This window comes from Saprolegnia diclina (genome assembly GCF_000281045.1).
Source record: "Saprolegnia diclina VS20 unplaced genomic scaffold supercont1.56, whole genome shotgun sequence".
Lineage (NCBI taxonomy): Eukaryota > Oomycota > Saprolegniomycetes > Saprolegniales > Saprolegniaceae > Saprolegnia > Saprolegnia diclina.
Genome location: NW_008246123.1, coordinates 83,848 through 102,722, shown reverse-complemented (window position 1 = coordinate 102,722; position 18,875 = coordinate 83,848). Strand labels below are relative to the sequence as shown.

General features: G+C 61.6%; 10 protein-coding genes across 10 annotated transcripts; 4 read left to right on the top strand and 6 right to left on the bottom strand.

Annotated features, from left to right (window-relative positions):
• Positions 1 to 49: 49 nt before the first annotated feature.
• On the bottom strand, positions 50 to 463 carry SDRG_13140 (hypothetical protein; the record flags this gene model as incomplete). The annotated part of the gene is made up of 3 exons (XM_008619222.1): positions 330 to 463; positions 162 to 281; positions 50 to 106 (listed from the first exon to the last, which is right to left on the bottom strand). The coding sequence occupies exons 1-3, from the start codon at positions 453 to 455 to the stop codon at positions 50 to 52; spliced, it is 303 nt and encodes a 100-aa protein (XP_008617444.1). The 5' UTR covers positions 456 to 463.
• A 383-nt stretch (positions 464 to 846) lies between these two features.
• Positions 847 to 3,079, top strand: SDRG_13139 (hypothetical protein). The gene is made up of 2 exons (XM_008619221.1): positions 847 to 960; positions 1,011 to 3,079. Exon 2 carries the CDS (start codon positions 1,205 to 1,207, stop codon positions 2,990 to 2,992), a length of 1,788 nt encoding a protein of 595 aa, XP_008617443.1. The 5' UTR covers positions 847 to 960; positions 1,011 to 1,204; the 3' UTR covers positions 2,993 to 3,079.
• On the bottom strand, positions 3,029 to 4,011 carry SDRG_13138 (hypothetical protein). Its single transcript, XM_008619220.1, has one exon. It carries the CDS (start codon positions 3,992 to 3,994, stop codon positions 3,203 to 3,205), a length of 792 nt encoding a protein of 263 aa, XP_008617442.1. The 5' UTR covers positions 3,995 to 4,011; the 3' UTR covers positions 3,029 to 3,202.
• A 60-nt stretch (positions 4,012 to 4,071) lies between these two features.
• On the top strand, positions 4,072 to 5,569 carry SDRG_13137 (hypothetical protein; the record flags this gene model as incomplete). The annotated part of the gene is made up of 6 exons (XM_008619219.1): positions 4,072 to 4,375; positions 4,420 to 4,773; positions 4,819 to 4,943; positions 4,985 to 5,068; positions 5,114 to 5,170; positions 5,219 to 5,569. 6 exons carry the CDS (start codon positions 4,072 to 4,074, stop codon positions 5,567 to 5,569), a joined length of 1,275 nt encoding a protein of 424 aa, XP_008617441.1.
• On the bottom strand, positions 5,170 to 7,440 carry SDRG_13136 (hypothetical protein). Its single transcript, XM_008619218.1, has 8 exons — positions 7,233 to 7,440; positions 7,121 to 7,181; positions 6,877 to 7,079; positions 6,615 to 6,830; positions 6,332 to 6,572; positions 5,976 to 6,285; positions 5,303 to 5,929; positions 5,170 to 5,250 (listed from the first exon to the last, which is right to left on the bottom strand). Exons 1-7 carry the CDS (start codon positions 7,416 to 7,418, stop codon positions 5,593 to 5,595), a joined length of 1,554 nt encoding a protein of 517 aa, XP_008617440.1. The 5' UTR covers positions 7,419 to 7,440; the 3' UTR covers positions 5,170 to 5,250; positions 5,303 to 5,592.
• A 695-nt stretch (positions 7,441 to 8,135) lies between these two features.
• Positions 8,136 to 10,266, top strand: SDRG_13135 (hypothetical protein; the record flags this gene model as incomplete). The annotated part of the gene is made up of 6 exons (XM_008619217.1): positions 8,136 to 8,609; positions 8,657 to 8,754; positions 8,803 to 8,859; positions 8,907 to 8,994; positions 9,039 to 10,091; positions 10,141 to 10,266. 6 exons carry the CDS (start codon positions 8,136 to 8,138, stop codon positions 10,264 to 10,266), a joined length of 1,896 nt encoding a protein of 631 aa, XP_008617439.1.
• Positions 10,231 to 11,707, bottom strand: SDRG_13134 (hypothetical protein). Its single transcript, XM_008619216.1, has 5 exons — positions 11,341 to 11,707; positions 11,205 to 11,300; positions 10,915 to 11,150; positions 10,582 to 10,857; positions 10,231 to 10,536 (listed from the first exon to the last, which is right to left on the bottom strand). Exons 1-5 carry the CDS (start codon positions 11,671 to 11,673, stop codon positions 10,308 to 10,310), a joined length of 1,170 nt encoding a protein of 389 aa, XP_008617438.1. The 5' UTR covers positions 11,674 to 11,707; the 3' UTR covers positions 10,231 to 10,307.
• A 181-nt stretch (positions 11,708 to 11,888) lies between these two features.
• SDRG_13133 (hypothetical protein) lies at positions 11,889 to 12,880 on the top strand (the record flags this gene model as incomplete). The annotated part of the gene is made up of 4 exons (XM_008619215.1): positions 11,889 to 12,236; positions 12,285 to 12,458; positions 12,506 to 12,740; positions 12,786 to 12,880. 4 exons carry the CDS (start codon positions 11,889 to 11,891, stop codon positions 12,878 to 12,880), a joined length of 852 nt encoding a protein of 283 aa, XP_008617437.1.
• A 62-nt stretch (positions 12,881 to 12,942) lies between these two features.
• Positions 12,943 to 13,984, bottom strand: SDRG_13132 (hypothetical protein; the record flags this gene model as incomplete). Its single annotated transcript, XM_008619214.1, has 3 exons — positions 12,943 to 13,556; positions 13,609 to 13,831; positions 13,877 to 13,984. 3 exons carry the CDS (start codon positions 13,982 to 13,984, stop codon positions 12,943 to 12,945), a joined length of 945 nt encoding a protein of 314 aa, XP_008617436.1.
• Positions 13,985 to 14,166: 182 nt separating this feature from the next.
• SDRG_13131 (hypothetical protein) lies at positions 14,167 to 18,434 on the bottom strand (the record flags this gene model as incomplete). The annotated part of the gene is made up of 2 exons (XM_008619213.1): positions 14,167 to 16,569; positions 16,617 to 18,434. The coding sequence occupies 2 exons, from the start codon at positions 18,432 to 18,434 to the stop codon at positions 14,167 to 14,169; spliced, it is 4,221 nt and encodes a 1,406-aa protein (XP_008617435.1).
• Positions 18,435 to 18,875: the final 441 nt, after the last annotated feature.

Sequence of the window (18,875 nt, the reverse complement as noted above, 5' to 3'; positions counted from 1 at the left end):
CTTAATGTAGTGGTCCATCGTTTCTCGGTACGCTTCAAATCTATCGCACTCATGAGATCGAAATGCCGATAGAGTTGGCGAACGTACATTTGATCGGCTCGCTCGGCTCCGTGGCCAAAAATATCGAGTAGGTCGCAGAGGTCGTCACTGCAGCAACAGACGCGGGACAGGGACCGGCCGACGTCGGCCATCGCGCGCCGGACAGCGTCGACGTCGCCCCACTTCTTCGACGCGTCGGGCTTGAGCATAGCCGCAAGGTGCAGCGCGATCGCGTCCGGCAACTCGAGTCGACCATCTTCGTAGGTCGGGCGTCAGGGCGCGCTAAAGACGTCCACGAACAAGCCGCGCGGGACGGCTTGATCGTCGCCCGTGAGGTCGATCGCGTCTGCGGCCTGGGCGTCTTGGAATCGGGCTGTCAGCCGCGCGAGCAGGTTGATATGCCGGAGGAACGCCATGGTCTGAGCAAATTGAGAAATGAAAACGAAATTTAAATTCCGAAACCGCCCGTTTTGGACCCGCGATAACTGCAACGACCTGGCAAAGTGCACATGACCTGGCAAAGTGCAACGAATTTACGAGATCCACTCGCTTGCCCAAGTTGGCCGCGCCGGGCAACCTCATGGCCTTTACACACCCTTCGCGCTGTCTACGGCACCGCCTTGCCACGCCACACCCTAGTCTCCTTCGCATGGTGGGTGCGTCAGCGACGCGTGCCCTCACATCATCATCTGTGCGCCCCTCTGTGATCGATACGCGCCACGTGTGCACCGTACTGTAGCGCCACGTCAGGATATACATATGTGTGTGGCGGTGCTCATATTGTACAATGTATAGCACCGCCAAACCCTACTACTACGTACTAGAGCTTGTGCGCCTCTCGACTCCCATATCAAGACCTCGACGCATGTGCTCTTCGCAAATTCCTAGAAAGTTCTCCTCGTCGTTGCTAGTCGTTCTAGCGTAAGCTGCATGACATCTTGTGCACATTCGGATCCATCTCTCGGCGAAAGCGATCTTTCGAGGCCATGGCGCGCGGTGATTGGCTGTGACGGACAACCGCGCGCGCTTTGATTGGCTTAGGTGTCCCGAATTTAAGCGAGCCATTGGTTGGTGCGCGTGTCATAGATTCGGCATGTGCCGAATACAGCCTCCGGCCCCTGCAAGGTCGCAGCTTTGATTCTCCACCGCAGCAACCAGAAGCACCATGGACAGCCAAGCAGCCAGCACCAAACCGAAGCGCAACCGCAACCACTGGAAGCGAAAGAACAAGGCCGCGACCGACGACGCTACGCCCGTAGCCTCGCCCGCGCCGACCATGCCCAAGAAGCTCAAGGCCACGCCGGCGCCTGAGGTTGTGGCCCTGCCGACTGCCCAGGCCGTGGGCCCGCCGCCGGCGCCTGCCCGCGAAAGCACCGCCACGTCCATCGTTCATTTGAGCGACGTCTCGTTCAAGTCGCTGAGCATCTCGAAGGAGTCGGCGCAAGCGCTCTCGGACGTGATGAAGTACGACAAGATGACCAAGGTCCAGAACGAGACGCTGCCGATCGTGATGCAGGGCAAGGATGTGCTTGCCAAGTCCAAGACGGGTACGGGTAAGACCATGGCTTTTCTTTTGCCGACGATCGAGACGCTCGCCAAGACGACGCGCCACAGCAACGAGATCTTGGCGCTCATCCTCTCGCCGACGCGTGAACTGGCCTCGCAGATCGACGTCGAGGCCAAGAAACTCACGACGTTCCACAAGAACATTCCCGTGGCGTGCATGGTCGGTGGCACGAGCATGTCCAAGGACCTTCGCAAGTTGCAGCAACCCCAAGGCTTTGCCATCCTCGTGGCCACGCCCGGCCGCCTCCATGACCACATCAAGAATGACACGGGTGGCATGCAAGGCCGCTTGCGCCACGTGCAAGTGCTCGTCCTCGACGAAGCCGACCGCCTCCTCGACATGGGGTTCCGCGACGAAATCGAGCGCATCTTGTCGTACTTGCCGACGGCGCGCCAGACGCTCCTCTTCTCGGCGACGCTGCCGTCGTCGCTCGAGGACATGAAGCGCCTTGCGCTCAAGAAGAACTACGAGTACGTCGACACGGTCGGCGAGGAAGATCAGACGAACGCGCAGGTCAACCAGTCGGTCATCGTGTGCAAGCTCGAGGAGCACATCGTCGCGCTCGAAGCGCTTCTCCTCGAGCACATTGCGGCGTCGCCGGACGGGTACAAGATCATGGCCTTCTTCCCGACCGCCCGCGCCGCCGGCTACATGGCGGCCGTCTTTGAGAAGGCTGGGTACCCGATCATCGAGATGCACTCGCGCAAGTCGCAAAGCCACCGCACCAAGGTGGCCGAGACCTTCCGGCAGCGCGACAACCTCATCATGTTCTCGTCCGATGTCTCGGCGCGTGGTGTCGACTACCCGGGCGTCAGCTTCATCGTGCAAGTGGGCTTGACGGACCGCGAGCAGTACATCCATCGCCTCGGCCGCACGGGTCGTGCTGGCCGCGACGGTGAAGGCGTCTTGCTTCTCTCGGAGTTTGAGAAGCGGTTCCTCAAGGACGTGTCCGACATGCCGATGACGACGCGGCCCGTGCCGTCGACGAGCGCGAGCCGCGTCGCGCCGGTCGTGCAGCGCTGCGCGGCGGACAAGGCGCTTCAGCAGGCGGCCGAACAGGCGTACCAGGCGTGGCTCGGCTACTACAACTCCAACTTGAAGCGTCTCGGCCTGACCAAGGAACGCCTCGTGAGCATGGCGGCCGAGTACAGCGTCGTCGTCGGTCTCGCCGAAGTGCCCGCGCTCCAGAAGAAGACGATTGGCAAGATGGGGCTCCAGAACATGGGCCTGCGCGTTGCCGACTACGCGCCGCCCGCCCAGAACCGCGGCCAGAACCAGAACCGTGGTCCGAACCAGGGCCCGCGCCAGGGCCAGGGCAACAAGGCGGCGCCGCAAAAGCCGCAGGGCCACCTCAACCAGCCGCCGTCGCACAAACGGCGCAACTAAGCGTGAGGGACTCACTCTCATCAACCCTAATCCCTAATCCTTTTCGCATTTAAACATATAAACTATCTTTGACCTAATGCATATCGACTCTTTGAGTTGTAATACTTGGTAGTGCAGAATCGACCAAGAGGACGACAGGCAAAAACTCATTTTCGGTGCGGAGGACATAAGACTTAAGACTGCTGCAGCATCCGGACTTATTGAGAAGACTTAGGACCGCTGAAACATAATGTCGGACCGAAGCACGTACTTTTCACCTCGCTCGACGCGCTGGCCTTCGTGCTCGAGGCAGTGTTCGCCGTGGCCATGCAACAGCGCCTTGCCCGTGTCCGGACCGACGTCGAGAACGGGCGTCGGTCCGTCGGTCGGCTTGCCCTTCCGCTTCTTCTTCGTCTGACTCGTCGTGCTCGTGTAGAAGAGCGTGTGGCCGCCGACCAAGTCCGAGTCCTTCTCGTCGTTGAGGTAGATGAGCAGTGTATACGCGCTGCGATAGCCCGTCACTGGGTGCAGAATGCTCTCGTCGACGTGGCACCCAAAAGCTTGGCCCGTCTTGTACCGGTAGAAGCGCATGGCCGGGTTGCACCCGACGGCGTTCGTCATGTCGAAGGACGAGTCGGCCAGCAGCGGCGCTAGCCGCGCCCAGAGCTGGCCCGCGAGGTCCGTCGACTGGAAGAGGAGTCGGTCGTTGTCTCGAAAAGCGTACTCGCTGTTCGCTGCCTGCGTCACGCGGACGTACCCGAGCTTCTTGGAGAACGCGATCGCGTCTTGGCACTCGGCCTTGGTCAGGAGGTTGGTCAAGCTCTGGATCGACCCGTCGTAGAGCGACGTGAACGTCGGCGGCGCGAGATACGCGGCCCGGTCGGCCTCGAGAAACGAGGACGCATAACCAACCTTCTTCTCGAACTCGTAGGCAAAGGCGCCGGCGGGCGCGGGCGCGGCTGGCGCGGCCACGGGCGCTAGCTTGCTGCTCGCCTGCTTGCGCTTGGCGGCTTTCGGTGCCATTCTTCCTTCACTCTTGCATGTCGCAGCCCAAAGTTGCGTGTTTTTAATCACGTTGCATATTCGGGTTTCAGACGACAATGGACAATGAGGTCGACCCGGGCGTGGCCGTGACCCCGACGTCGCCGATGGCAGCGGCGCCGACCGACCGGCCATCAAGCGCCTTGGGTGCAACTGGCGCTGGCAGCCGGCACGGCCTTCTTCGGACCTTGTCGTCGCCGCTGTCTCTCTTGTTCCCAGGCGGCGTCGTGCCACCTCCCAACAGCCCCGTGGCATCGACGCATGCTTCGCCGACCGACGACGCCAGCGACACGGCGTCGCTCTTGCTAGATCAAGACGATGGGCCAGAGCCAGTGCGTGCAGCGACCGACGAGTCGTCGTCCGGTACGCGTGCACGTCCATGCCAACCTCATTTTCCGCCTTGTTAGACGACCAGCTGCGGTCCGAGATGCGGCAGCTCTTTCGGCGCTTCCAGAACGTCCTGCCCTTCTCGATCTTGCTGCTCTTGTACCTCTCGTACCAGCACACGAAGGGCATTGCCGGCTTTGTCATTGGCACGATCGCGATCGTTACGCTCGACATTCGGTTCCGCGAGCAAGTCGCGCTCAAGGACAAGTCGAGCGTCTGCTCGCTTCTTGGCATCATCGTCGTGTGCCTCATCGACCTCTTTGCGATTGCGTCCCTCAACGGCGACATCACGCCCTACGACACGTTCCTCAAGAAGCTCGACGACAAGCAAGCCGGCAGCCTCGGCGACGTGCTCTGGGCCGTCATGGCCAACGGTATCAGCCTGCCTCTAGGGTCTACCAGTCATCCTCTTTGCGTAGACTACATTTTGCGCTTCATGGGCATGACGTGCAAGGCGCTCGTCGCGATCACAAAGCTCGAGAAGCTCGCACCGCTCTGCGGCCGTGGTCCCAACGTCAACGTCGCCTCCATGTACCGGCGCAAGGTTCATGCGCCAAGACGACGTGTTATCTCATGCGATCGTAGCGCAAACTCTACGCGCTCATTGAGTTTACCACGCTCTTCCTGCGCACGATGGTCGCCGCAATTCCGTGGTGCTCCTACTACCAGGTTGACACTCGTCTCCTGCAGGACCGGTGCCATGTCGATACGTAGGCGTGTGCGTCGAAAATCGTAGCCGACGTCTTTGCCCTTGCGTATCTCGGCTTCAAGGTGCGTTCGTCCATATCGCAGTCCAAACGTCCATACTGCCGTGGTTAGGGGTATGTGCTTGGCGGCCAAGCTCAAAAGATCTACGATGTGCTCAAGTCGCTCGTGACCTTCTCGCTCGAGTTTGGAGCGTACGTGACGCCCGCAGCGCTCGCAGAGGCCGGCAACCCCGAGTGTTCGATCTGCTACGACGCCATGCACACGCCGGTCCAGCTCCGCTGTTCGCACATGTTTTGCGAAGAGTGCGTCTGCGAGTGGTTTGACCGCGAGCGCAACTGCCCGCTGTGTCGTGCCGATGTCGCATCGCCGGCCCCCTCGGCGTCGGCGTCGTCGTCGTCGTCGTCCGAGACCAAGCCGTTGTACCTCGATGGCGGCACGCCGTTGATTCCGCAGTTCTTATAACCAGTCGCAACGGTGTAGACTCTTTATTCGTCTAGCATCTCGATCGTGACGACGCCGGGTTGGGCGATCCCGCCGTAGGTAAAGGACCGCGTGAGCGCTCCGTGGAGGCGCGCCCAGTCCCCGGCGGCGTCGGGCGCCATGATGCGAAAAGCCATTTGCACCGACGCATGGATGGTCAAGACGCTGTCGTCCGTCCCGTCGACGGTGAGCGTCACGGGCGACGCGTCGGCTGAGACGGGGCACACGACCACGTGCGTATTGGCGCAGAGAATCGAGATGGCGTCGTAAATGTCCCCGCCGCTCTGCGTGCGCGTGCTGCCACGGAGGACGCGCTCCACAAACGAGAGCGCCTTGGCCTCGCTACCAGTTGTATCAAGTTTGTATCAAGTCGGACGCGGTACAGTACGTCGACTTCGCCATGCGCGCAGCCGGCGACGCCACGCTCGGCATCGTGTCGTCGTGCTCGTGGAGATAGGCCATGACGCGCGTCAAGAGGTGCGTGATGACGTGATGGATGCCGTCGGCGGTCGAGAGGCGCATGCCGTCGACGACGTACGTGTCACGCTCAATGTCTTTGAGCACTTGGAGCATTGGCATGTTTTTGCTGTCGCGGCGCGTGAGGCCCGACTGCTTCTCGTCGCGGGCGATGCGGTGGCGCTGCCACGTAAGCGGCACCGAAATCGGGCAAAACGACCGCAGCACGCAGACATAGTCCTCTAGTTGACACCCATGATAAAGCATGTACCAAGGCCATGAGCGTACGCGGGTCCGAGATGCGGCGCATGGACGCTTGGAGCTGGAAGAGGTCGTAGCGCGCGACGGCTTCGAGCGCGACCATCCAGCCAATGTACTCTTCGTCGGTCTCGGCCCGCAGGTAAAAGCTCCGCGTAGCGATCGCGTCGGACGTCTTGTGGAGCACGTCGAGACGGAACTCCATTGCTTCGGCCGACGTCGCATGCACCTGCGCGCCGTACAGCGGGATGCGAAGGCAGTCGTGGTCGTCCTAAAATCGTCGATATATGAACTACTCGATGCGAGAGCGCACCGGGTCGTCGTGGAGCAGCCACGCGAGCGACGACGAGAGCTTGGAAAGGCTTGTGAACGAATCCCGGAACGAGCTACTGCTGGTGGGAGTCGTCGGGGCGCGCGGCAGCACAAGCTCGAGCTTGCTCTCGTCTTCAAAGAGCGTGCAGTAGACGCGGGGCGGCGGGCCCGACCGCACGCTGGGTTCGAGAAGCACGAGGTGCCCGGTCTTGCGCACCTAGTGCCAGAGTTCATCGACACGATACCCCGCATATACCAGTTACGCGATCGCCGTCTTGTTTTTCAATGCCGAGGCTCTTCATCGTTGTGAGAAGGTCGGCGCGAAGGTGCTCCATTGCGTGGGCGTCCATGTGGTTGTCCCAGCGCAGGCGCTGCGCGAGGAACCAGAGCCCGCGGAGGCGCTGGCGCATGTCGCTTTGCTGATGCAACAGCTGCAGCGACGCGTTCAAGTACACGTCCCGAGGCGCTATGTGGTCATGAGACGAGAAGCGCCATGCACAGGCATACGCGGTGGCGGCGACAACGGCGCGGTGTTCGGACGGTCCGCGTGGACGTCGATGTAGAGCTCCTACCGAGAGATGCGCTGCGTCAACTTAGAGCCGTCCGAGGTACTTACTACCTGTGGCTTGACAACGGCTCGGGTCGTCTGCTGGAGCTCGTCGTCGAGCTCCTCGGCGGCCGGGTCGCTCTCGTCGACGGCTGCGCTCTTGGTCGTCGCCGGTAGTACGCGGTGCATGGCGTCGTGGACGCGCTCGGGGCGAGAGACCTCTTCCGCGCCGTCGTCGTCCACGTAGTCGCGGTTCATCTTGCTTGCTCACCTCGTCGAGAATATGCAACTTGGAGCTCGTCGCGAAAGATTGCAACGAAACCGACGCGAAAACTCAAACTCAAAACAGCGCTTTTCAACGTTGGATCACGGAGGCGTTTGGTGGCTCGAATGGCTACTTCTTGACTACTAGACACGTCTATGGATGTGTGGGGCTCGTACAATCGCATAGGAATACACCCTGACGCTTGGGACCGTCGTAGGCCGGAGCTCAGAGCTCGGTTCGTATCGCTGAAACTCAAAATGCGTTTTTCAGCTGGGCGTGTGGGTCGTTGAGATCCTCTTCTTTTGCGTGGCATGACGGACGTCGCTGCTCGCTTGTACTACTAGTACCACGCAGTAGATATTACCAACGGGCTCATAGCACGTCGCCCTCCGCGCTCGACACTGCCGCTCGCGCTCCGACTTCGCCGTCCTCCTGTGCTGCCACGAGGGGGCCAAATTTGAAATGGGAGAGCGCGCTGATTGGTTGAAATGCATGTCTTATTTTTATCCCAGCCTGTCAGATTCGACTCAGATTCGACTGCGTTTTTGTATGTGGCTGGAAAAAAGGCGTGCGCGACCAATACCAAATTCGGTGCGCTGTGATTGGTTAAAAGTAGGCAAATTAGTGTGATTTTCCGGGCCTTGGATAGAATTCATCAGCGCCAGGCTGTTCAGCATCGGGATCCCTTGGGCCCGGACCTTGTACCAGCGATGAGCGCGCAGCAACCCCACGGAGGAGGCCAGGCGCTCGCCTCGATGGGCGCCGTCTCGGGCGCCATCACCCCCAAGCTCTCTGCCATCGGCAAGGCCTTCTTCCAGAACTCGCTCGACGCCAGCAACGAACCCGGCACCCTCAAACGCGAACGCGCCGATAGCCTCAAGCAGCTCTTACCACCGCCCCCAGCCCGGCGAACCAAGTCCAAGGAAGCGCCAAAGCCAGCACCGATTGTCACGTCGGGTCTGGACCGTACAGCAGAGTCGGCCCCAAGTTCGCTCTCGTCGGCGCGCGGCAGCGAGAAAAGCAATCCACGCCGGTGGTCCAAGGCAGAAGACGAGTCGCTCCGCCTGGCTGTCGAGCGAAGTGGCGAGCGCAACTGGAAAGCGATTGCCGATCAAGTCGCAGGTCGCAACCACACGCAGTGCTTGCAGCGATGGACCAAGGTCCTCAAGCCAGGGTTGATCAAAGTAGTACCACCGCGATCTATGGCCTGTCCCGCCCACATGCCTTGTAGGGCCACTGGACGCCAGACGAAGATGCGAAGCTCAAGAGTTTGGTCGCAGAAGGGCGCAAGAACTGGGGCCAAGTCGCGGCTCAAATCGCCGGCCGAACGTACAGGCCATGTCGATCGCGGGTGTACCTTATGCCCCATTCTTATAGGTCCAAGCAGTGCCGCGAGCGCTGGTGCAACCACTTGGACCCGAACATCAACAAAGGGTACCTCTTCGTTGACGCCGGCGTGCTCAAGTTGTCGCTTCGCTTAGCAACTACACCAAGGAAGAGGACGACCTCATCATCGACATGCAAGCCAAGCTCGGGAACCGCTGGTCCGTGATTGCACAGCGCCTCGTGGTACATTGATGCCTACGACAACGACATACGAGAACGATCATTAGGGGCGCACGGAAGATGCGGTCAAGATTCGCTGGAAATCACTGATGCGCAGCCGCCGGCCCAAGGACGTCAAGGACGAGAAGCTCGACGAGAACAGCGACTCGAGCGACGAGAGTGAGCGGCGGACGCTCTCGTCAAGCGCCGCGACGCCGATCGCGACGCCACACAGCAGGGCGAAAGGCGTGGCCAAGAAGCCCGACTTGATGATGGCGCCGCCCGAGCCAAAGACCGCTGCCCGCGCACCGATGTCACACAAGGCCATGCCTGCGAGCAACTATCTGCCGTCGCGGCCGCTGCCGGTGCATGCCTCGTACCCGCACCACAGTGTTCCGCCGCCACCGCGCCCGGCCTCGTTCTTCCTCCCCGGGCAGTCGACGCAGCCGCCGCCCTCGGCCATGAACGCACGCCACCCCGAGCATGACACGGCGCGGCCACCGTACCCACAGCCGTCGTCGGCCGCAGCGCCATACTATCCGCGGCACCCGGACGCCCATCGCCACGGGCCGTCGTCGTCGTCGATGCAAGGGTATCCGCCACAAATGCTTCATGCGTACATGCAGCCGCCACCACACCACCAGCACAACCAAGCACCGTCGCTGCAAGCGTACCCGTCCAATGCCAAGGCGGGCACCATGTACCGTGCGTACGCCTCGTACGGACCTGGCGCACCGCCGCCGCCGTCGTCGTCGTACGGCTATGACCAGCAACCGCACCCGCCGCTGCACCACCCGCAAGCCTTTTACGCGCCGCACGCGCCGCCGCTGCTGCCGAGCCGGCTGAATACGCCGCGCGAAGAGTGGGGCACGTCCAACACGCCGCGGTCGCAGCTCATTTTGAACGAGGGCCAAGCGTCCGACTACGAGCTCTTCCACCAGCAACGCCTTCGGCTCATGGTCCAGGAACGCGAGCGGCACGGACCCGCGCTGTCGCCGGCCGCGTCGCCCGGGCAGGCCATGCTCACGAAAGAGCTCGAGGCCAACAAGGAGCGACAGAAGCGTCAAGCCATCATGCAGAACGGCTGGAAGCACGCGGTCGTTGCGTCGTCCGAAGCCGCGGTAGAAGTCGAGACGCCGAGGCTGTTACGTTTACACCCGTCGCGCGTAGGACCTGAGCAAACCGCCGAGCGAGTTTGAGGAGCGCTACGAAGGCTTCTTAGAGAAGGCGCCCAACCTCGCCGAGATAGACCCGACAGACGAAGAGTACACGGTGCCGCTGCCGGCCGTCGAGTAACCAGCAAGTATTACATGGATGGATGAAGTATCGTCGTCGTCTTACGCGTCATATTCGTCATCCTCGTCGTACGCGTCGTCATATGCGTCCTCGTCGTCGTCATATGCGTCCGCAAAGCTCTCGATACTGAACGACAGCTGCGAGACGCCGTAGAGGACGATCGCCAGGAGACCGCCAAAGAGCACATTGCGCGAGCTCTTGTCGTACACGACGTGCTGCGCAGGGTCGTCGTGCACGCCGTCCGCCGCCACCTCTTCTTTCGCGACCTCCCTAGCTCAATATATGAGACGAGGCGAGGCTGGCAGACCTGGCTACCGCTTGCTCCAGCTCAGACTCTGGTACGGCTGCACGTACGCCGCAAGCGGCACGGTCGCAAAGTCGCCCATGAAGGCCGTCGAGAGCGTCGAGAACGGGCTTGGAACGTTCTCGGTCCAGAGACTGCCCATGGCTTTCGAGCCAAAGTACGTCGACCGGACGGTCTCAGCGAACGTGAGGAGGCGCGGGCCGTGGATCTGCACCACGTCGCGGAGCTGGACGTCGCTGAGCGCGTCGACGAGGTGGCCAAACACAACCGCATCGAGAGACGTGGGCCTAACCACAGATTCGCCGGTGAGGTTTGAGATACGACTTTGAGATTGAGATACGTACGCAGCGCCGTAGAAGAAGGGACCGTCGCCGAGACGCGCGTTGAGGGCGGCGTAGCAGTCACGCGCGGCGACGTAGACCTGCTCTTGGCTCGCGTACCCCGCGGTCGCGAGCTCGGACGTCATCGCGTGGTGCATCTTCTTGGGCAAGACGCGGTTGAGCGGGAACGGCAGCACGCGCTGCACCGCGGGCCGCGTCACCTCCTTGTACGTGATCGGGTCGACCCACCGACAGAAGAGCTATGGAGCACGCTGCTTGGACGATGGACGAAAGATGCAAAGGATGAGGAGTACCAGGACACGCTGGAGCTTCTCCTGGACCATGCTCTTGAACGCAAGCGACTCGCCCTTCTGGGTAGCGCTGAGGTGCCCGTCAATGTCGGTATGGTACTAGGATCGTTTGAGTAGGCACGAAGCGCACGGATGATACCGTTTGGAGATGCATGATGATGTCGTCCTTGGCGAGAAGGTAGTGACCATCGCGCAGCTGGGGCAGATCGCCTGTGGCCTCGAAGCTTGGGTACTTGGCGTTCTTGATATGCAGCGGGATCTTGGCGAAGCGCACGTAGGCCTGCACGTCGTATGCCGGCAAGAACTGGTGCAGCGTGGGCTGGCACCCGGGCCCGAGCTCGGCCGACGTCTTGGGCGGAACCCGGAGGCTCTCCACATTGGCCTTGCGGTCCGCGACGAGGCTGCGCTCCGTGGGCACGAGCGTGCTGTTGCGGTTCGGGAAGCTCAGGTCGAGGTCGCCATGGTCCATCATCCTCGTCGTCGATGAGCAATTGGTCGAGTGGCTTTTTCACGTGTAAATGTATTTCGCACCAATTCGCCACCGTGCATTCGAAGTCCTCGGGACCCAACTTCGATCCCAGTTCGAGCATTGTGGGGCTTGATTGGCTAAAAAGTCTCGACTCGGGTGATACGATTGGCTCGTTGATTCAATTTCTTTCATTTATTGCCCGAGCGTGGGAATCCAACATGCGCTTCCGCGGCAACCTGACCGCGGCCTCGTTCCCGGTCCTCATGGAGATCTCGCAGTACATGGCGCGGCTCTCAAGCTCGGACGCGTGCTTCGTCGTCGTGACGCCCGAGCGCATGAGCTTCGTCATGAAGACAGGCGGCGAAGACGTCCAAACCTTCGTGCACCTCAACATGGCCAAGCTCTTTGAGGACGTCGTGCTCGAGAGCCGCTCCGAGAACCAGATCGCGTTCACGCTCAGCATCGCCAACTTTTCACGTGCGCTGCAGTCCGGCAAGGAGGCCAGCGGCATTCTTCTGCGGCTGCTCAAGCGCGACGGCCGCTCGTTCCTCGCACTCCGTGCCCGCGTAGGCCTCGTCCTTCCAGCGTCATGCATCATCATCACGGCGAGGTAGACGGTCGACATTGACATTGTCCAAAACATTCCGATCGACGTCGTTTCGATGGCGAGCGCCGACAACTACAAGGAGCCGCGCGTGCCATCGCCGACCGTTGCGGTCGAGATCCCGACGCTGCGCTCGCTGCGCACGGTCACCGACCGCCTCAAAGCCATGCACAAGTACCTGACGGTAGCACCTCGACGGAGTCTCGTACGAGAAGCTAGCTCTCTTGGTAGATCGAGGCCAAGATGGACGGCTCGCTGCGGCTGCGCGTGCAAAGCGACACGTTTGCCCTGCAGACGCAGCACGTGGGCTTCAAGCCGCGCTTCGACCTCGTCGAAGAAGCTCCGGACGACGACGACGCACATGGAGACGACATTGCCAGCCGTGTCTCGACCGTGCGCGTCGATGGCCGCCACTTTTCCAAGATGCTCTCAGTCGACGGGAACGCCGTCGTCACGATCCTCTGCTGTACCTACCCCTACCCTCCTCTTCGGCTCAAACTGCTGCCTGTAGGCTTGATCGACAACCGCGCCTTGGTGCTGCACTCGATCTTGTGCGAGGGCTTTGGGTCCTTTACGTGCTATAGTCCCGTCATATCGCCCGAATAAGACTTGCATTTTCGTCGTATAATGGAAGTTGAGGAGCAGTTTAGTACTAGTAGGGTTGCGGTCTACGAGGCCGTCGCTGGCGTCATCAAGTCGCGCTGTTGGCTCAAGCGTCGCCGCAGCATGCACCCAAGCACGATGAACCACGCAATGAGCACAACCGCGATGCACACGTAAACGATCGTGTTGGTGCTGCTCGACCCGTCGCTCGAGGCGTTCGAGATGGGCACCGCCGTCGCCTCGCTCTTGTCGCTCGGTGGCGCCGTCTCGGGTGCTATGGTCGTCGTAGGCGACGTCGTTGGTGTCGATGTCGTCATCGTTGTCGGTGTCGTCACGGTCGTCGTCGGTGTCGGTGTCGTCACGGTCGTCGTCGTGGGCGGCGTCGTCGTCTTGGTGCTCTGCAGCCACGAGAGGTGGGCGTTGGCCGCGGCGACGATACTCCCAATCCGGTTCTTACTCGCGCTGTCACCGACAAGGTGCATGCCAACGACGCACGTGGTCGACGCGGTGGTGTTGCGCACCGTAACGAGCAGCGGTGCGCCGGGCGACCCGACGCTCGACGTGTCGCAGTCGTGGACGCAGCGCGACGTCGAGACCACCTTCATCGTGCACTGCACTTGGACGCCGGGGTCGAAGCCGGGCGCGAACTGCACGGTCGAAACTGAGAGCGACGTGTACACTAGATGCAAGACCGATCAAACAAGCACCCAGAGACAACAAATGACTCGAACCGGCGACGAGCGTGATGACGCATGGCGGCGCGCCGACAAGCGGCAGCGTCCCAAAGCGGTCGCCGAGAGGCGTGTCCAGCTCGAGAAGCGCGTAGTCGCCGTCATCCGTGGCATCGGGCCAAAACTCGCTCTGGCGGTGCACACCGACCACGTTGGCGACAACCTGGTTGATCTCGTACGTCATGAAGCCAGCATGCACACAGGCTGCGGACGTGAGCACCATCTAGTTCCGCACATGAGCCATCGAGCAGGCTGCTTAGAGGCCGACGCTGGGGCCGACAGTGATGCCGGTGCAGTACATGGCAGCGTTGCCAACCTTGCCGACCATGCGGGCTACCGCGGGCGGAACCGGCAGCGCGTCGAGGCGGAGCCGCATGTCGGCAGCGCTTGCGCCTACCAGCAGCAGCAGCAAGAGGCAACGCATGGGCGATTCTCGACTGCGTTCAGCCGCCAGCGTCCAGCGCAACCGTTCGGGCGAGATGCATCACGTCAACGCCGCAGAACCTTCTCCGCACGAGATATACGAAGAAGTCTAATCTCAAATGTATATGGACGGCCTTAGCTGCTAATGGCTTCGACAAAGTCGCTGCCGGCCGCGTTGGTCGCGTCCAGGAGCTTTTGCTGGCGCTCAATCTCGTCATAGTCAATGTTGGCGACGACGTAAATGACGCCGAGCGCAATCACGAGCATCTTGATCAGCTGGCGGATGTCCGACTTGTTGATGGCCTTGAGCGACGCCATGAAGATGTGCGGCGCAAAGAGCAGGAGGCAGAGCTGGTCCCACGCAAAGGCGCCGACAACGTCCAGAGTCAAGATGCCCGTGAGGATCTGCGCAAAGCGCGGGTCCGGCATCGGGACGATCTCGAGCACCTTGTTGAAGAGCGGCATGGCCTCCGTGCAGAGGAGGAAGACGCCGACGAGCGAGATCCCGAGCGAGTAGAGGAGACCCGGGTTGTCGGTCATGCTCTTCATGAACGGACGGCCCTTGTAGTTGACAGCGCAGACGCTAATGGTTTGGACGCCGTTGACGAGGAAGATGACGGTGCTCATGACGTTGGGCTCAAACACGAGCGGCTTGATGTCGGTCAAGTGACGCGTGTCGTCGACCGGCGTGTACTCCTTGGCGAGGTTGGTCGAGTAGACCATGACGGCCAAATGCAGCGCAAACTGCCCGATGAGCGACGAAAAGAGCGCGGGGTGGAAGATCGACGAGATCGGACGCACTGGCGAGAGCTCGGGCAGCGGCGTCGCGCGCGAGAGCGTCACCGACGCGACCGTCGACATCATGCCGAGCGCAATCATCTGCGAGTTGGCGTACTTGACCTTGTCTAAGTACAGCACCGAGAGCGAGTAGGACGAGATAAGGCAGTTGATGGCCAAGATCTGGTACATTTGGACCGTCGTCACGAGCGCGCACCGGCCTTGCCGGATTATGTCCACGCAGCCCTTGATCGACGGCGCACGCGACGTGAACGGCGACGCGATCGATGCGTCGCCGAGCTTGACCATCGGCAATTCGCCGTCCTCAAAGTCGTCCATGTACTGCGTCATGACCTGGTTGTTGGTCCAGTTGGCAAAGCCCCCGTTGCCGCCCTTTTGCTGCGCCTGGAACGCCGACGCTTGGTCCTTCTGGCGCTTGGCAAACGCCGCGAGCGCCTTGAAGCGCGCAAACGACTCGCCACGCGCCTCGCGCTCGGCCACGTCGGCTTCAATCTCCTCTTGTTGCTTCTTCTGGAGCTCCTTGCGCTGCTCGGGCGTCATCGGGCCAAACGGGTTGAGAAGCTTCTTGGGCTTGGACGCTTCTTTGGCGGCCTGGTCGGCGAGGAGGAGGTCGATCAACCCCGACTTCTCCGTCACGTTGTCGTGCGCAATGTTGAGCGCGAGTAGCTTCTTCTTGAGCACCGACGCGTGCAGCTTCAAGAGGCCTTCGCGCGAGAGCGTCTCGACCTCGACAATCTTCTTGCTCTTCTTGAGCGCGTCCGCGCCCGTGATGCTCTTGTCGGCGTTGGCCGACCCGAACCCCGAGAGCAACGCGACGCCGACGTGCGCCTGCTTGAGCGCCCCCACGTCGTTGGCACCGTCACCGCACATGAGCGTAAAGTGGCCGCACGTCTTGAGCGACGTGAGCACGCGCTCCTTGAGCTCCGGCGTCATGCGCGCGTACACGCGGATGAGCTCGAGGTGATTCCAGACGCCGCCGTCGACGTCGTTGGCCCGCGACAAGGCCGCGCCGTCCATGCACAGGTCGTACGTTTTGCTCAGTTGAACGATCGCGCTCTTGGCGTAGGCCGCGACCGCCTTGTCGTCGTCGGCCGACTTCCACTCGAACGTCACGTCGCCGCCCGAGAGAATGAGCGCCGGGCGCGTGAGGATGCCGACTTCCTTGGCCACGTGGACCGCCGTCAGCGTCGCATCGCCCGTGATCATGCCGACCGCGTGCGAGCTGTCCTTGAGCTGCTGGAGGATCTCGGCCGAGTCGCGGCGCACGAGGCACTGGTACGCGGCAAAGCCCGCAAACCGGAGGTTGCTCTCAGCCCACTCGCGCGTCTTGTGGCCGACGTCGGCCTCCGAGAGACCCTTCTCGCAGTCCTTGTACGCCAGCGCGAGCACCCGCATGCCGCGGCGGGCCATGTCTTGGTACGTGGGCCAAAACCAGTCGGGGACATCGGTCGCGAGCTTGGCGAGTGCTTCGGGGCTGCCCTTGACGAGCACGCGGAGGCGCGAGTGGCCGCCAAACTGGCACCGCGCCACGACGCTCATGCGCTGGAGCTTGGACGCAAAGTGGTTGCGGTGCAGAATCTGGACGCGAGCGCCCTTCAACTCGGCGCGCTCGGCGCTCGTCGCGTTCGGCGCGCACGTCTTGCTCTTGACGTCGTACGTAAAGTCGATCGCACGCAGCGACGCTTCTTCGACCGGATCGCCAATCATCTTGCCGTCGATTTCGACCAGCGAATGACAACCCTAACCACGCGCCATGAGCATTTATCAACTTGATAGAATCGCCGTACCGCGAGGACGAGGCATGCGTTCAGGTGCGACTGCAGCATCGGTTGGTGCGGCTGGATCGCGGCCGTCATGGGCACGCTTTCGTCGTACGAGACGACGCCGACCGCCGTGAGCTGGTCCGTCGTGATCGTCCCCGTCTTGTCAAACAGGCAAATGTCCACCTTGCCTGCGAGCGAGATGCGGAACGGCTCGGTGCAAAAGATCGAGAGCCGGACGAGCGCGAGGAGCGCCGTGTTGACCGCCATCGCCGTCTGCATCGGCAGCTCGGCAGGCACGACCGACGTGATGATGAGCACGCAGCGCAAGACGAGCTCGAACGTCACGCGGCCTTTGCGGGCAATGCCTTCGCGCAGCACGTAGCCCGACGACAGAATCGCAAAGAAGAGCAAAAGCACGGCGAGGCCGACCGCGTCCCACGTCGAGCCCGTGACCTTGCCGGACGAAAACTCAATCATGCGCACAAGCTTGCCCTGCGACGCGCTAAAGCCGGTCCGCAGCACGTAGGCGAGGACGCCCTTGTCGGGCGTCGCCGGAATGCTCGTGACCGACGAGCCGGCGTCGTGCTGCATGATCGTGGTGCCGCCAAAGAGAATGTGCACCTTGTGCCCCGACTTCATGTCAAGCGGCGCGGCGAGGTCGTCGGCGTTGGCCTTGAGCCCGATCGCTTCCTTCATCTGCGGCACGCTCTCACCGGTCAACGTCGCTTCGTTGGCGACCGCGTTGCCCTGGAGGAGGAGGCAGTCGCACGGGACCGTCGAGTCGCCTTCGACGATACGCTTGACCGAGATGATGTCGCCCGGTACGATCGCCGACGAGCTTACGGTACTCCATTTGCCCGACCGGAAGACGTAAATGTCACGCGAAACGTTGCCCATGCCCCGAAGCGTCTGGAGGTTCTTGAGGCGGCTGAAGACCGTGACGCCTTCAAACATGAGGATCATGACGAGCGTGAAGAGCGAGTACTGCCAGTACTCGTCGAGCATATAGAGGCAGACCGAGAAGATCTGGAAGACGGTCAGAGGCTCGACGAGCTGCTCCTGGAACATCTTGACAAACGTCGGCTGCGGGATGCTAAACTCGTTGTGCCCGTAGAGGTCCAGCGCCCGCGTGTATTGCGCACCCGCATCGATACCCTTGGCCTTGACGTACGACTCGACCGCGTTGGTGACGGGCGCCTTGAGCTTGCGAAAGCACACCGAGCCGTCGTCCTTGTTGACCTCGCCGACGTACTTGCGCTTCTGGAACATGAAGAACGGTGCGCTCTTCTCGCCGTTCGAAAGCGTGTGCTGCTCGAGCTCGACCATGACGCTCTTTCCGCGGTACGCGCGGGGCACGACCTTGACAAAGGTCGCGTCCGTCAAGTTGGCCACGCTGTTGTACTTGATAAAGGTCAAAACACGCGTCGACCAGATCTGGAGGAGGCGCATGAGAATGTGCAAGCAGACGACCGTCACGCAAAAGAGAAGCGGGATGATGGCCGGCAAGAACGGGTTCGGGAGCGGCGGAATGCTCATGTCATCGGTCGGGTTCTTGGGCGCGTCGCTGGCGCCAGCCTGGAGCAGCGCCGAGGCGGCGAGGCCCGCAAGATCGTCCTCTGACGGCGGGTTCAAGATGCGGTCCATGTTGAAGCCTTGCTCTTCGAGCTCGGCCAAGGCAATGCGGTACGGATCGCCGGACGTCTGGAAGCACCAGTAGAGGTTGTACGCATGGAGCAGCAGGAACGGGATGTGCTCGAGGCCGTAGCCCAAGCCGCCGGGGTTGGCGCGCCGGCGGTGGAGCGACAGCTGCGTGATGGACCGCCCAGTCCACGTCACCGTCATCCTGCACTTCCACAAATACGGAGTTGACTGGACCGGGCTGTCGTATCCGGACACGTTCTTTTATCCCGCTCCCTTATCCGGACAAAAGCGCATCGCCCCTCGTTAAAGACACTGCTTGCGCCACGCGTCGCCTCGGAGCTCGTGACGACGATCATGAGGATGTTCGCGACGAGGAGGAGGATGGCGAAGAAGGCGTGGGCGAAGGGCGTCATGTATCTCAAGAGCAAGTTAGTGCATGCTATTGCTACTGATGCGGCGTCGAGGTCATGGCCCTGGCGGTGATGATGTAGTGGCAGCGAGGATTGTTGAAGTTGATGCAAGGAGGTTTCCATCGGCGCGACCAGAAGGTACACCCATGAAGTCTCGAGAGCTGTCTCGAGACGACGTAGACAGGATGAGCGTCTCTATGACTCGCATGGGCTGCATGCTGAGGCGACGCCT